Source organism: Saccopteryx leptura, chromosome X (assembly GCF_036850995.1).
Source record: "Saccopteryx leptura isolate mSacLep1 chromosome X, mSacLep1_pri_phased_curated, whole genome shotgun sequence".
Lineage (NCBI taxonomy): Eukaryota > Metazoa > Chordata > Mammalia > Chiroptera > Emballonuridae > Saccopteryx > Saccopteryx leptura.
In genome coordinates, this window is record NC_089516.1 from 60040917 (window position 1) to 60056279 (window position 15363).

General features: G+C 46.9%; 1 protein-coding gene across 1 annotated transcript; it reads left to right on the plus strand.

Annotated features, from left to right (window-relative positions):
* The first annotated feature begins 8197 nt into the window (after positions 1–8197).
* LOC136386349 (microtubule-actin cross-linking factor 1-like) lies at positions 8198–14678 on the plus strand. The gene is made up of 4 exons (XM_066357809.1): positions 8198–8276; positions 12797–13314; positions 14094–14270; positions 14532–14678. The coding sequence occupies exons 1-4, from the start codon at positions 8198–8200 to the stop codon at positions 14676–14678; spliced, it is 921 nt and encodes a 306-aa protein (XP_066213906.1).
* The last annotated feature ends 685 nt before the right edge of the window (positions 14679–15363 follow it).

The window sequence follows — 15363 nt, forward strand, 5'->3', positions numbered from 1 at the left end:
CACTTGAGGCCCTGACACACACTACTGTCCCCGGGTATGCTTAGATCGCATCACTTCTCAAGGAGAAAAGTCAAATTCCACCTCTGTGAACGTCAGGGAACATTGGAATTAAAGAACAAAGAATGGGGACACCAAGGAGGAAGCAGTACCATTAACATTATAAAATCTGCATTTCTTTTGCTGGGTGCCAGAATTAAACGCCATTATTTTGTATGCAGGCAAACAGGCAAGTAGTCAGATTGAAAGGTGGCCATCCAGGCCCTGGCCAGTTGGTTCAGTGATAGAGTGTCGGCCTGGCGTGTAGAAGTCCTGGGTTTAATTCCCAGCCAGGGCACACAGGAAAAGTGCCCATCTGCTTCTCCACCCTTCCCCCTCTCATTTCTCTCTCTCTCTCTCTTCCCCTCCTGCAGCCAAGGCTCCATTGGAGCAAAGTTGGCCTGGGCACTGAGGATGGCTCCATGGCCTCCTCCTCAGGTGCTAGAATGGCTCCAGTTGCAATGGAGCAACACCCCGGATGGGCAGAGCATCACCCCCTGATGGGCATGCCAGGTGGATCCCATTCGGGGTCATGTGGGAGTCTGACTGCCTCCCTGCTTCTAACTTCTGAAAAATACCTCCCCCCCAAAAAGTGGCCATTCAAAAAGAAGACGAATAGCTACCACTTACGGAGCACCTCTGTGTGGGGCTGGGCTCCACGCTCTGTGGGCACGGCCTCCTCGTGGGTCCCTCCCTCCAGCTCCGAGGGGAGCTGGGCTGCAGATCTCCAGGGACTCAGCGGCCTCAGGGTGTTCAGAAGGAACAAAAAAGAGGAAAAGATAAGAGGTTGGCCAAGCCGACCCTGAGAGGTGACTTTGAGCAGTGGTCCACAGACCACTCTGTCCAGATTGTTCAGAATATTTAGTAGGATCCCTGTTATCTAATGGCCCATTTGTCAAAAAGAAGATCATTTTAATTTAACCTAAAACAAAATAAAATGACTTTATTAGTCTTCAATGAGAGATGAAGATCTTTTCTTTAACTATAGGTTTCCTGATCAGAGCTCTATGTGCTCTTCCATGTCATCATAAGAAACGGCCAAACCTGTAGGGGAATCTTTATGCGTTTTATTTGAGCCAAACTGACGACAATCACGCAGGAAGCAAAATCTCCACAGGTTGAGAAAATGCTTCAGAGAAGGGCAGTTTTGCTGCATATTTTACACGTTAGAATCAGAGGTATGTGATCTTAGACACAAAAGGACAATAGACAAGTTCACTTGAGGTATAGAAGGTGATGAACTCCACCACTGGTGGTAGGTTAAGTGGGTGGGACATATCTGGGGCTGAATAAAAAGACAAAATAGAGAAACCTGTACTTTTCTAACGTTGGTGGGTCCTGGTTAGTTCATTACACTGTCGGCACCGGTATGTGGGTAACAGGGTAACAACGAGGGCTCCGCCATCTCTGCTCATGCGCGGTGGCCAGGCCTTCGGGGTCTGGAAAGCGATGTCTCTGACATTCCAAAGGTATGTGATCTCAGATTCAAAAAGACCACAGACAGGCTCACTTCAGGCAAAAACTGACCATTGTCAAGGAAGCTGCAGGCCTGGGACATGACTGCCCGCCAGGTCGCACCGTTAGGAAGTCCTGTGTTCAGACCGTCCTGTGCTGTCACTTTCAGTCTCTGAGTCTGTCGGGCCGCCATGCTGGGCTCTCCTGAGCTTGTGTAAACCGTGTTCATAATGCATTATTTATGTTGTACTTGGGGTTTCCTTAGAGACAAAACTCAAAAGATTTAGAAACCACCCGAATCCAAACTCCCAACTTTTATACAGTACATTCCGCTTTTAAACTCGACTTGCCCACATTTAGACGTTTTAGTGACTCGCTTTTAATTGACTGTCAAGAATGCACTTAATTTACATTAATTAAATTATAATGTAAATGTAACTTATTTCATCAGGGTCACACAATGTCACCAAGTTAAGTAATTACAACACCAGCCAAGCTCAAGGAGAAATGACAGAACGGGGACAAAGCTACCTGACTCTCGGTCGGCCTGTGACTCGGCCTGGAGATGCAGCCGGGTGAGCATGCTCGAATGTGTCCCCTCGGCCGGGGCAGAGGGTTCATCCGCTGCTGTCACAGAGAACAGGGTGTTAGTCAGGGTTCCCCAGAGAAAGAGAACCAACAGGGGGTAATTATACAGAAAAGAAAATCTTGGCTCACAGTAGAATGGAGGCTGGGGAGTCCCTCAGTCTTCTGTCTGCAGGCTCGAGACCAGGAGAACCGGTGGTGTCACTGAGTCCAAGTCTGAATTTCTGAGAACCAAGGGAGCCCGCAGGGTAACTGGTCCAAGGGCAGGAGAAGATGGCCCGGCCCACCCGGCAGGCAGGATGGTAGCGTGGAGGCAGTCCTCTCTTCCTCTCTGTGGTTGTTGCTGTTCTATTCAGACCCTAAAGGGATCAGAAGATGCCCACATGAGGAGGGCAACCTACGTCACTGAGACCACTGACTCAAATGCCGATCTCACTCAGAAACCCCCTCACAGACACACTCAGAAATAACGCCAAGCTGGGCACCCAGGGCCCAGTCAAACAGACACATAAAAGTGACCGTGGCAGGCCCTGGCCGGTTGGCTCAACGGTAGAGTGTCAGCCCGGCGTGTGTAAGTCCCAGTCAGGGCACACAGGCGAAGTGCCCATCTGCTTCTCCACCCTTCCCCCTCTCTTTTCTCTCTAGCTCTCTCTTCCCCTGCCCCCCTCTTCCACAGCCAAGGCTCCATTGGAGCAAAGTTGGCTCGGGCACTGAGGATGGCTGCATGGCCTCCATGTCAGGCACTAGAATGGCTCTGGGTGCAACTGGAGCAATGGCCCAAATGGGCAGAGCATGGCCCCCTGATGGGCATGCCGGGTGGTTCCCCGTTGGGCGCTTGCGGGAATCTGTCTCTCTGCCTCCCCGCTTCTCACTTCAGAAAAATACAAAAAAAAAAAAAGTGACCATGACAGAGGGGTCATTCCTTGAGTCAGTTAAATGGAGGCTGGTGTTCTAAGCTTCTCCCAAGCCTGATGGTGATATCTTAAACAGAACATAGAATTTCCTTTATTTCTAAGACAATGGCTATAAAACATCACCGTGACCCGACACCAAGAGTAAAGCTCTTTTGCTAGCTTGCCAGATCTTAGCACAGGCCATGATGAACAAGAACTCTGAACCCAGGAGCTCTGGTGACCCTCCTTCAGTTCTGGGGTCCAAAGCAACTTGGCGAAGGCCTCTCGTCCGAAACAATCTGAGTCTGTGTCATCAGACCACGGGTCTTGGGCTCAAGTTTACGTTTCAGCGTCTCTGGCCACAATTTCTCCGAGGCCAGAAGATGGGAGGTGTGAGATGGACTCGTTAGCCTCTCAAGCTACAGTGAGTTTCAGGTTTGGGTGATATCAGTGTGCTAGCGAAGCCCCAAGTCAGCCAACCAAGACTTCACTGCTGTTTCAGCCTCTCCCAGGAATGCGGCCTTTAACCGGCCGATCTGGAATGACCTGGCCAGCACCAGCGAGGCGACTGACCGGCGCGCATGACAAGCCCTACGGGTCAGCCCTTTGCAGGACACTCCCGCCCTGCGCCCCGGTTCACCAAGCCCGCCCACTTCGCCCAGCTCCTCCGGCAGCTCCCATTGGCTGGACCAGATGCTGCTCGGGTCACGAACTGTAAGTACAGCCCATTAGATCTTCACACGTACTCAGCTGAACTTGGATTTTTTTTCTTACAAACTCACTCTGCCTCTTCCTGGCAGGCAGAGAACATAACAAATCTTAGGTTACAAATGCTTTTCCTCAAGCACAGAGGCCACAAGGACATCACCCTTATCAGGACTCGTCCTGACAAAATTGCGACCTACGTCTTGGGATTGTCTTGTCCCTGGGCTGCCTCCCCACACTCCCCGCCCCTCATGCAAAGATAACTGCTTTGTGACCCACCAGTGCACTTGAGGTTTGGGGTTACTGAAAGGTCAAGCTCTTTTGACATATTAGGAAGCAACATTAATTCAGTTGACCTACTAATCCTTAAAAAAAATTGGAAAGTAATTGGATTAAAAGGACTACTTCCGTTTATTCATTCAAAGCAGATGATGATAATAAAAGTCTGGTAATAATTACTTGAGGCTGGGAGTTAGAATAACATAGCTGCTTCTTTTTCTTTTTCTTTTTTCTTTTTTTTTTTGACATAATTGTTTAAAAATAAAGTATTTAGAATAGAAAGGAACTATCACTTGCACATGTTGCAACCTAACCACGTCCATGAGACCGAACAGGACAGGAACGTTTCTCACTAACATCAGAAATTATGAAAAGCGAGCACTGGCCAACAAAGTTTTAAGTGGCCGGCTTTGATGAAGTTAACTAATTAATATCGTGACAGCTGTTTCTGGGGTCAAAGCCACAGTGCTGGGTTGCAGGGCGGGTCTGGGTTTGGGAGAGTGGGCCGTCATCGGAACGGGATCAGATGGAGCAGCTACAAGAGCAAAGTAAAAGAAAGGCCCAGGGAGGAGCCCAAATTCTGCTTGACCTGCAGACCTCTGGTGAACCCCGCCTCCGTGGCACCCTGTGGGGACCCATCAAAGTCAAAATAAGCTACCTGTAGCCATCATGCCATCTGAGGTTTGAGCCCTTGTCCCTCCTGGGAAAGGGTCTTGCAAAAATAACAGCGGGAAGGACATCGGTGGTCACTTCCTATTTATTCAGGTCCTGGGACGCTGATGAGAAACAGACCAGGGCCAGAGTTTAAAGTCATCAGAACCTGCTGGAGATGCACGTTGCAGATGCCGGCAGGACCAAGCCAAGGGTGGCTATGCGGGGTTTGCCATAAATAATTTTAAGAGCTTCTGGTTTTAGAACCGCTGCACTCACTCAAATGTTGTCTGTAGGTCTTACTGAAAAGCTTTTGTCAATCAAATGCACCAGACAATACAGTATTAAACCATACGAATTAAGGCAGAACGGACATGTTATTGACATTCACATAGAATTTATTTGACCAATACTTCCTAAGTGCCTACAATGTGCACATTCTGCACTGGGCATAGATTCAACAGGGAGCAAGGAGATGGTGTTTCTGGATCATGACATTCATGTTGTAGCAGAAGCAAAAACATTGAACAAGAAGTTACATTTCCAGGTTAAAAATATTGACTTTGACGCAACTCATCCAACTCAGTGACTGACACAGAGACCACGTGAAACAAACACCAGCCCAGAAGGAGAAGGAGTTTCACAGGGAGTCCTGACCGAGTCTGGGAGCCACGGAGGACTTCTGCTGTGAGATCTACAAAGTAACCAGAGGGGAGTCAAACGTGCGAGGACAGCCTAACTCTCTCCGTGACCTGAGACCACTTTGCGGGTGTGGAGAAAACTGAGCTCAGCGCCCTGGTGTAGTTACTGAATATATATATATATTTTAATAATGACTAAATACACTAACATCAGACCTACTAACTTCCCCAGCTGAACCATTTATACGCTCAGCGGCGTTAAGAACATTCACACTGTTATGCAACCTCCACCGCCACCCGTCTCCAGAACTCTCCATTTCCCCAGACTGGAGCTCTGTCCCCCTAAACACTGACTCCCACTGCCCTGTCCCCCAGCTCCTGCCGACCACCAGTCTACTTTCCGTCTCTCTGAGTGTAGGGTCCTCAAAGAAGTGGAATCACACAGAATTTGTCTTTTTGTGGCTGGCTGATTTCACTTAGTATAATATCCTCAAGTTTCACCCATGTTGTTGCAAATGTCAGCATTTCCTTCTTTTTTTAAGCCTGAATAATATCCCATTATTACACATACGCCATTATATATGTGTGTGTCACACACACACTCACACACACACCCCCCCCACTGTGTCTACCCACCCCCTCGCCACGGACACTGGCGTTGCTCCCGCTCAGCCGTCATGGATGATGGTACTATGAACATGGGTGCAGAAATATCTCTGCGAGATACTGCTTTCCATTCTCCTGGGTACGTACCAGAAGCAGAATTGTTGGATCACATGGCAGTTCTTTTTCTGATTTTTTGAGGACCCACTCTGCTGTTTTCTGCAACAGCTGCCTTGGTTTACGTTCCCACCAACAATGCACGAGGGTTCCAGTTTCGAGATGGACACACTTCGTGTGCGTGACAGAGGTGACAGTCTTCCCATTTGATAGATAAGGACTCCATTGCACAGAGTCATTTTGTGTCTGTCATTAAGAAACACTCCAGAAAAGGCCAAACTCTTCATTTAAATTTTTTTTCTTTATTGAATTTATTGGGTTGACATTGGTTAATAAAGTTAAATGGGTTTTAGATGCACAGTTATATAATCAGTCATCTGTATATTGTATCGTGTGTTCATCTGCAGTGAGGTCTCCTTCCATCACCATGTGTCCCCTTTACCCTCTCAGCCCCCTTCCCTCCTGTCATCGCCACACTGCTGTCTGTCTATGGGGTGGGGTTTTCTTCTTGTTTTCTTAATCCCTTCACCTTTTCCACCTGGTCCCCCTGCCCCCTCCCGTCTGACAGCTGTCAGTCTGTTCTCTGTGTCTGTGAGACTGCTTCTCTTTTGTTTATTTTATTCATTAGTTTCCACATAAAAGTGAAGTCATGTGGTGCTTGTCTTCCTCTGACTGGTTTATTTCGCTAGCGTAATACTCCCCAGGTCCATCCATGCGGTCACAAAAGGTACGATTTCCTTCTTTTTTATGACTGAGTAGTATTCCATTGTGTAAAGGTACCACAGCTTTTTTTATCCACTCGTCCACTGATGGGCACTTGAACATAGAGATACATATATTGTTTCAAATTAGTGTTGTGGGTTTCCTTGGATATGTTCCTGGAATTGGAATTGCTGTTCCATTTTTAGTTTTTTGAGGAATCTCCATACTACTTTCCACAGTGGCTGCACCAGTCTGCACTCCCACCAGCAGTGCAGGAGGGTTCCGTTTTCCCCACACCCTCGCCAGCACTTGTTGTTTGTTGACTTATTGATGATAGCCATTCTGACAGGTGTGAGGTGACATCTCATTGTAGTTTTGACTTGCATTTTTCTGATGATGTGGTGATGTTGAGAATCTTTTCATATGTGTGTCCTCTTTGGAGAAGTGTCTATTGAGGTCCTTTGCCTATTTTTAATTGGATTTTTGTGGGGAGTTTTGGTGTTTTATAAGTTTTTTACAAACTTTTGACATTCACCACTTACTGGCGAGAATGCTGCTCTGTTCAGTGGCTGTGCTTTCATTTTGTTGACGGTTTCCTTTGCTATACAAAAACCTTCTTGTTTGATGTCATCCCATTTGTTTATTTTTTCTTCTGTTTCCCTTCCCCAAGAAGATATATCAGGAAAAACAATATTGCTATGAGAAATGTCATAAAAAATTATGATTTTCTTCAGTTTACCAGTCATACCCAGAGAAGCCACAAATATGCTCATTCTAATTTCACGTTACAATATTTATTTGTGTAAATGTGTGTTTCACAACCATCCTTCTACAAAAACCATTCAGATTGCGAGCACCAACCATCAGACATAACTACACTATTGTCCATGTCTTGACCGGGAGGACGCTCACACCCGCGAAGCATTCCCCCGTCCCCATGTCCCACGCCCCGTGTCCCTTGGCTGGGATCCTCACACTCAGACCTCACTGGGACAGAGACCCAGGGCTCCTCCCATTCCCACGGGCCCTCAGGGCCCTCATCAACAAACAAAATGCACAAAAACGTTTTCTCAAGCCAACACCACAGGCCACTTTCTTCTGTTAGCCATGGTGGGCTGGGAGCCGGGGGGATGTCCAGGCCCAGGTCTGCAAGGGAGACAACTCCTGGCACTCCGGGGCCTTCGCCGAAGCCATGCCTGCCTGGCTGTCTCTGTTCTCCCAAAATAGGAAATTACCGCCAAGGTCAACACCAACACACCATGATCTCAGCTCAAACACATCTTAGAATAAAGGTGGCCCTGTGCCAGGGACCAGAGCGTGCTGTGCCCTGAGAAATGTGGTCCAGGTGGTAACTAACTTAATAAGAGGACAAAGGGGCTTTCTCAACAAGATTCCCCTGCCTTTCTTCATTTGGCTCCCTGACTCCGTCAGCTTCAACTGGTGGGGGGCCCCTTTCTAAGGCGCCCCAGAGAAGGGGGATGGGTAAAGGCCAGTGTCCCCAGTGAGACGGAGCCCCGACACATCGCCTAAATGAGGTTCTTAGACGAACAGACTGGGCAAGTCACCGTGCCTGCCGCGGTGACTAGGAGAACAGAGGATGAACAAGGAGGTGGGGGCTAGGAAGGCCTGAGCGCGACCCCCAGAGTCCCGTGTCTGCAGCTTCAGTTTCTGAGGCTGTAGAGAGAAGTGGTACAAGCAGGGACTGCGTGGGGAGGAGAGAGATTTCCCGCAGGCTAGCTCTGTGGGGCGCAGTGTAAGACTTCTGCTACGTACATCAGATGGGAAGTTGTTCTTTTTAGCATGTGTTACAAATGAATTCTACCAGCACACGACCAAAGTGTTAGCTTTCTTTATATCTCCATTGCCACACACGGTTCTCTCTCCCTCTCTCTCTCTCTCTCTCTCTCTCACACACACACACACACAACCACAATGCACATGTGCACAAGGTTTTCCAAAGTTTATCAGCAAAACGTAGTATCTCACGGCAGTTTCATCTGCATTTTCTCTGAGTAGTGAGGTTACATGTTTTCCTGCTCATTAGCCACTTTATTTTTATTATGACATAACTATTTATGTTTTGGGCATCTCCCTCTTGGGATGCTCCACTTTTCCTTACTAATAGGTAAGAGTCTTTTATATATCAAGACTCTTATATATATTAATCCTTTGACTGACATGTAATCCTCAAATTATTTTGCCCATTGGCCTTTTAATTTTTTGTATTTTTAAATGTAAAAAATATTTTAAAAATTTAAGGGAGCAAATCTATAGGTATTTTTCTTTATGCTTTCTTCATTTGTATTATGGTTAGAAAATCTGGCCCAGACCAAAATTACACAAATGTTGACCTAGATCATCTTCTAGTATTTCAGATGGTTCTATTTTCCACCTTGAAATAATTCAACCAGAATGTATTTGATGTAAACAGTCATGTATTGATTAAGTCCCCCACCTTCCCGGGGGTAATCAGAGTTGACTCCATGTACGAGGGGTGACTTTCATATGACTCAGTTAGGTCTTATGTCTTGATCAAATACCTCTGGATAGCACCAAAATAGTGCAGGCTCACGTGTCTCTGACCCTCCCGGGCCTCGCTTCCTTCTACCCCTGCACCTGACACCCCCCAATCCTGTCTCCAAGTCCGCCTCTGCTTTCTGTGGAGCTCGGGCGGAGCCTGAAGCCGGCGTCAAGCAAAACGCAGCCCAGTCCGACACCCAGCACTACCCCTCAGCACGCGCACGGTGCCCCTCCTGTATCCGATGTTCCTCTCCTTCCACCCCTCAGTCTCTCCTGCGCTGTTCCTCTCTGCGCTCCTCAAGAACTTCTCCCGCTCGCCCTCTCGTTCACCCACTCGTTTTCCGGTGATTTGTGTTCAATCTGCTCTTTGCCTCTGTTGCTTTTTCCAGATTTTTTTTTCCGTCTAAAACCAATATATCCGTTAACATTTTCTTTCCTTTTTCATGGCTTGTCTCCTAGAAACTTGGAGAGACCAGGACGTAGAGTTTTTCCTATGCTTTCTTCCCCTTTGGTCAGGGGACCATGTTTAAAAGGAAATGCTGGCTGTTCTCTAAAGTTTGCCACGTTGTCTTGAAGTCCTAAATCTTTTTCACGTTTGGTTGTTCCAAGTCCTAAATCATTTTCACGTTGGTTGTTCCCTCTGCTCATTTTCTTTTTTGCAGATGAAATCTGTATATTTCTTCTCTGAGAATTAGTAGATGAGATTGTTTCCAGGAGTGTGTCTCTTGCTTATACACAGGAAGGCCAGCACTATCTCAGCACAGAGAATGTGTGGGTCACTCTTCCAAGTTCTTGGGCTTGCCACCGCCCCTGGGCAGACTTTGCTGTGTGCTCCCAATGAGATGCAAATGTCCTGCCATCAGAGTCTGCCCTGGGTGAGAGGGTTTCACCCACCCATCTCTCCGGATTCAATGTGACGCCCAAACCCTCTCCCAACACTGTGCGCTTTCAGCCTTCTGCTTGGGGACTGGAAAGTCACAAGTCACTGAGCGAGTGTGGGGCCGAGCTGCTGTTCCCATTAGAAGCAGACAGACAGAACAGTGTGCCCACTGCCTAGGGCTGGCATCGGGGGACTTGGGGCCATTCCACCCCAGCAGTGGAAACTTCAGGAGGCGGAAGTTGTAGCATGATAAAGAAATCCACTCACAGTCTCCCTGGGGTTTAATGCTCATAAATCTTACTGGATAAGAACAGAACCTTAAAACAAAGACACAAATCTCTAAACAGACTGCGGAGGGGGTGTTGTAACCAGGAGCCAGGAAGGTCCCTAAGCAAAGAACATCAACTAAAAGAATGTACATGTACAGTATTATTAATCCTTCTTCAGTTAAAAAAAAGGGGGGGGGAGATTATTCGCCCATTTAGGAACCATGGTATAAATGTTTTTATGTTCCTTATTTTAGAAAAAAGAAAAAATTATTATGCAGTTACTTAAACTAAAGTAGCCCCGGGGTGGGGGTGGAGGGTCCATTCACACTGGTCTGTGTTTTGTCATTCTGAGTGACTTTATTTCCTTCTGAAATTACTTTGATCATTTGTTTACTTCTTTTTAGTCTGTCTCCCCCAAATAAAATTTAAGTTAGAAACAAGCAAGAGATCTTGCCTATCTTGTTCTCTTACAGGGTTCACAGGACTGGAAACCATGTCTGGCACATAACAGATGGTCAATCAACGACAGCTAAATGAATTAATGGTGGCTGATTGGATTGATGAATTGGTATCAATGGATAGAAGCAAATAAGAGATTTCTTGAGGCATAGTATTCTTTGATTTTGGCCTTTATTTGTCCCAGACAAAAGAAAAGGGGAAAAGGGAGGATCCAGTCATGTAACCTCACAATGATGATCAATCTAGACATGACTCAACAATATCCAACAGTGATTCATGGTCCCCATGCGGAAACCACCATTCATCATGGTCTCCATGCGGAAACCACCATTCATTCGTCTCAGATGAGTCATCCATGCATTCACTGTATGTCCTCGGTGTTGATCTGTATTATTACCAAGGGTACCATTTTCCTTTCGCTCACCATCCACTAGGGTCTCGACATCTTTTTATGCAGCAGCTCCCACAGAAGCCCTGGCAGAAATATACTACTTTAACTAAACTAACCAGGATTTCTGCACCAAAGGTTAGAATACCCAGCCCTTTCCCAGGGATGGGGGTGGCCCAGTATTACACAACTGACCTTTAAGACAAAGCCTGCCTAGAACAAGATTTCACATCAGCCTTTGGGAATAGGGGCGGTGGTCAGTCAGTCCAAGTCTCATTTGTCCAGGAAATCTGTCATTCTCACCCCCAGGGAGCAGCCATTCGTTCGGGCCCTGGATCCTCAGTGGTCTCATCCAGACACATTGATTCGTGTCTTCAGCTTTGAACAACAGCAGCCAGGACAGGACAAGCTGGTCCACGGGGACCACACTTTCTAGAATGGGCACAAATCTTCCAGAAACTCCAAATGCCACAGGACGGTGGGTCTTAAGTTGAATTTCCCAGACCCCCAAACAAATTCCTCCGTGCCCTTGGATTTGGTCATAAGTTCTTCCCCTGACTTTGTCCCCTCCGATGCCAGCCACAGAGCCGTCCACAGTCGCAGGAGGAAGTGGACAGGCCTGTGCCTGTCTGCATGGTGGGACCTTTCATGGCTCCCTGTTAGGAGTGACGTTGCCCTCTGAAGGTTTGAGCACACTTTTTTGTGAAGGATGTGATAAAGTAGGAAGAAACCGTGTCATCATTCCTAATTTTTCAGTATGAATTAAGAAGCTGTATCATTTTGAAATCTCATTACTACTTTTTTAAATATTTTAAAGGGGACTTAAAATAATGTGACAATTTCTGCCCAAGCCACAACCTCAGGGTTGCTGGGCAGTTAGGCCCACAGCCATAGCTATGTCTTGGTATTTTGACACCACTAGTGTCCTCCTTTCACTTGTATTCCGTTGGAATAGAAAGAAGGTCCACATAGAAACACATGGAGATAGCACATACAAATGACCTGTTCTGTCCAGAAACACTATTTACTCTAATATATAAATTTTTTACTAACAAATTAATTTTTCTAGATCTTTCCTGTTAGGGACGTAGGTAATTGTCTTCACAGATAATTGATTGACAAGTCCCAGCTAAGAATTTGCAGTTTTTATATTGTCCCATGTGTGGCTCACCCAGCTTATTCTCTCCTTCCATTAATGTAGGTAACTATTAGTTGGCAATTTGTACCTTCTATTTGACTAAGGTAGTTTAGTGAAGAGAGTCAGGTCAGGAGTTCATCCCTTAACTATCTGCATGACCTTTATCAGTAGTGTGTCTTTTTGGTATTCACTTAACCCTATCTTTAATATTGATATTATATTGTCTTCCCACATTGCATATTGTGCCACAAGTCAGATGAGATAATACATATAAAATATGTTTAAGAAGTATGTTTCTATATGTGTTAGTTCAGCTGGAATTGGCATATGGCATCATGCTTAGAGAGAAAGAGATTAGTGATTTCTGAACATCTATAAATGTGGTCTATGAATTTCTCTTTCACCTTTAGTTATAGTTATAATCAAATTGTTCTGGTTTCTGTACTGATTATCCTTTGGGGGATTTTTTGCCAAGCCCGACACCAAGAATTGCTGTCTCAGCAGCCAAATTTTGTCCTGGCCACCCAATCAGCTCAGGCCTTTCTGGACCAGCATGGCGACGATCTCACACCTGAGGAGCGACAGACGCTGCAGGAAAAGCTAGGAGAGCTAAAGGAACGCTATGCTACTTCCCTGGCCCAGTCTGAGGCAGAGCTGAAGCAGGTGCAGACGCCACGGGGTGAGATGCAGAGGTTTCTGCAGGACCATCAGGAGTTTGAAAACTGGCTGGAACGGTCTGAGAAGGAGCTGGAGAGCATGCACCAGGGAGGCAGCAGCCCCGAGGCCCTTCCCTCCCTCCTCAAGCGGCAGGGCAGCTTCTCAGAGGACGTCATTTCCCACAGAGGAGACTTGAGATTTGTGACTATCTCAGGACAGAAAGTGTTGGACACTGAAAACAGCTTTGAGGAAGGCAGAGAACCATCAGCAACTGGAACCTTAGTGAAGGACAAGCTGAAGGATGCAACAGAGAGATACACTGCTCTCCATTCAAAGGTATGGAAGAGGCTCTGGCAGCCTCTGGGTCAACAATTGTGGCAGCCCCCACACTACTGTGGGTGGTTTCTGAGGCTTAGAAACCTCACAACACAGTGAGTGAGCTCATCTGTATATAGACTACAGGCAGAATGTCTTTTTGAGCTGTGCAAAAATGTAAAATGTGGAGGCCTATGGGCTGATGCCTGATCCTAGCCATACTGGGTATGTCTCACTCTGGTGATGAAGGTGGAGGTGCTCACCTCTTATATCTTGACCAGCAGACACAGCTCCTGAAAGACATAGCACAGGGGAAGCTTACACCACATACGCAGTCTGTGTTCCTGGACAGAGCATCTAGGGTTAATCCTTATTTTCACTCCTATCGAAGACCTCTGTTTAGCTCCTCAGGTATAGAGTCTAGTGAGTTCTTCTCACCTTTATTGTGCTTTGTACCAATACCTCTTAACCCTTGAAAAGGAATACTTTTGTACCTCTTAATGCCATTTCTGCCTGCAACCTGATGTATATTATTGAATACTTTGGTGGTTTGTCATCCAACTCACTAAATCTTCTCTTGTATGTAATAAAGTTGAGGTGAATGGTAGAATCAAGCAGCAAGGAACTCACTCATAAAAGGTCGTTGCTACCCCTCTATCCATGGAGGCCTCGGTACTACTTCTAACTGTAGTTACGGTGAGTTCCCTGTAATAAAGCCGGGTCTCTCTTTGGACTCGGCCTAGGCAGCTGCTGCCTTTTGCTGGGCCTTGCTTAAGCTTGCTTTCCCTCCTCTCTGGCAGTGTACACGATTGGGTACTCACCTGAACATGCTGCTAGGCCATTACCGGCAGTTCCAGAGCAGTGCTGACAGCCTGCAGGCCTGGATGCAGGCTTGCCAGGCCAATGTGGAGAAGCTCCTCTCAGATACTGTTGCCTCTGACCCTGGGGTCCTGCAGCAGCAGCTTGCAACAACAAAGGTAAGACAGGACACAGGCTGTGGTTTTGTATGGCTTACAGTATCCAAAAGTAAAACAAATACTGGTATTTAGGTTAAAAGCTGCTGTTGGGTTGGGATGCCTGGGAGAAGATCCCATTCCTAAACAATTTATTCTAGTATCTACGGCTGTGGTTAAGCTGAGAATTACTCTGTAAAGCATCTTAGTAGTCCTGGATTCCTAGAACCAGCTTTGATTACTCACTCACATGTTTTTCTTTTGTCCTTTTTCATGGACAAGCAGCAGTTGCAGGAGGAATTGGCTGAGCACCAAGTACCTGTAGAAAAGCTCCAAAAAGCAGCTTGTGACCTCATGGGAATTGAAGGGGAGCCAGCCCCAGACCACAAGCGTGTTCAAGAAACTACAGGTGTGAAGTGGCAACAGGAATAATGTGGTCTTAAATCCTAGTATGTACCTCTGTAATAGATCCCATTGTGTTCTGTAAGTATCTGATCCTAGCTGGGTGCTGAGGATATAAACATGAATAGGTTACCCTCTCATGAACTTGATTCTTCTGTCATTGAAGGGCCTTTGCAGTCTGGCTTCAACCTCTTTTCCCTAGGCATTCTGCCTTCTATCCACACCCTACATTTTCCTTTCCCAAGTAAATTTCGCATTTCTTTCTTTCTTTTTTTTTTTTGTATTTTTCTGAAGCTGGAAATGGGGAGAGACAGTCAGACAGACTCCCGCATGCGCCCGACCGGGATCCACCCGGCACGCCCACCAGGGGGCGATGCTCTGCCCCTCCGGGGAGTCGCTCTGTTGTGACCAGAGCTACTCTAGCGCCTGGGGCAGAGGCCGAGAAGCCATCCCCAGTGCCCGGGCCATCCTTGCTCCAATGAAGCCTCGCTGCGGGAGGGGAAGAGAGAGAGAGGAAGGAGAGGGGGAGGGGCGGAGAAGCAGATGGGCACTTCTCCTGTGTGCCCTGGCCGGGAATCGAACCTGGGACTTCTGCATGCCAGGCCAACACTCTACCACTGAGCCAACCGGCCAGGGCCAGATTTCACATTTCTTAATTGCTTTACCCCTGAAGTTTTTTCTGTTGCTTAGCTGATAACATTAATTGTACTATGCT

Coding starts and splice junctions, on each gene's coding strand:
- LOC136386349 (XM_066357809.1), top strand. CDS start 8,198: ATGAGGTTCTTAGACGAACAGACTGGGCAAGTCACCGTGCCTGCCGCG. Junction 8,277..12,796: donor AACAGAGGATGAACAAGGAG/GTGGGGGCTAGG, acceptor TTTTTTGCCAAG/CCCGACACCAAGAATTGCTG. Junction 14,271..14,531: donor AGCAGCTTGCAACAACAAAG/GTAAGACAGGAC, acceptor ATGGACAAGCAG/CAGTTGCAGGAGGAATTGGC.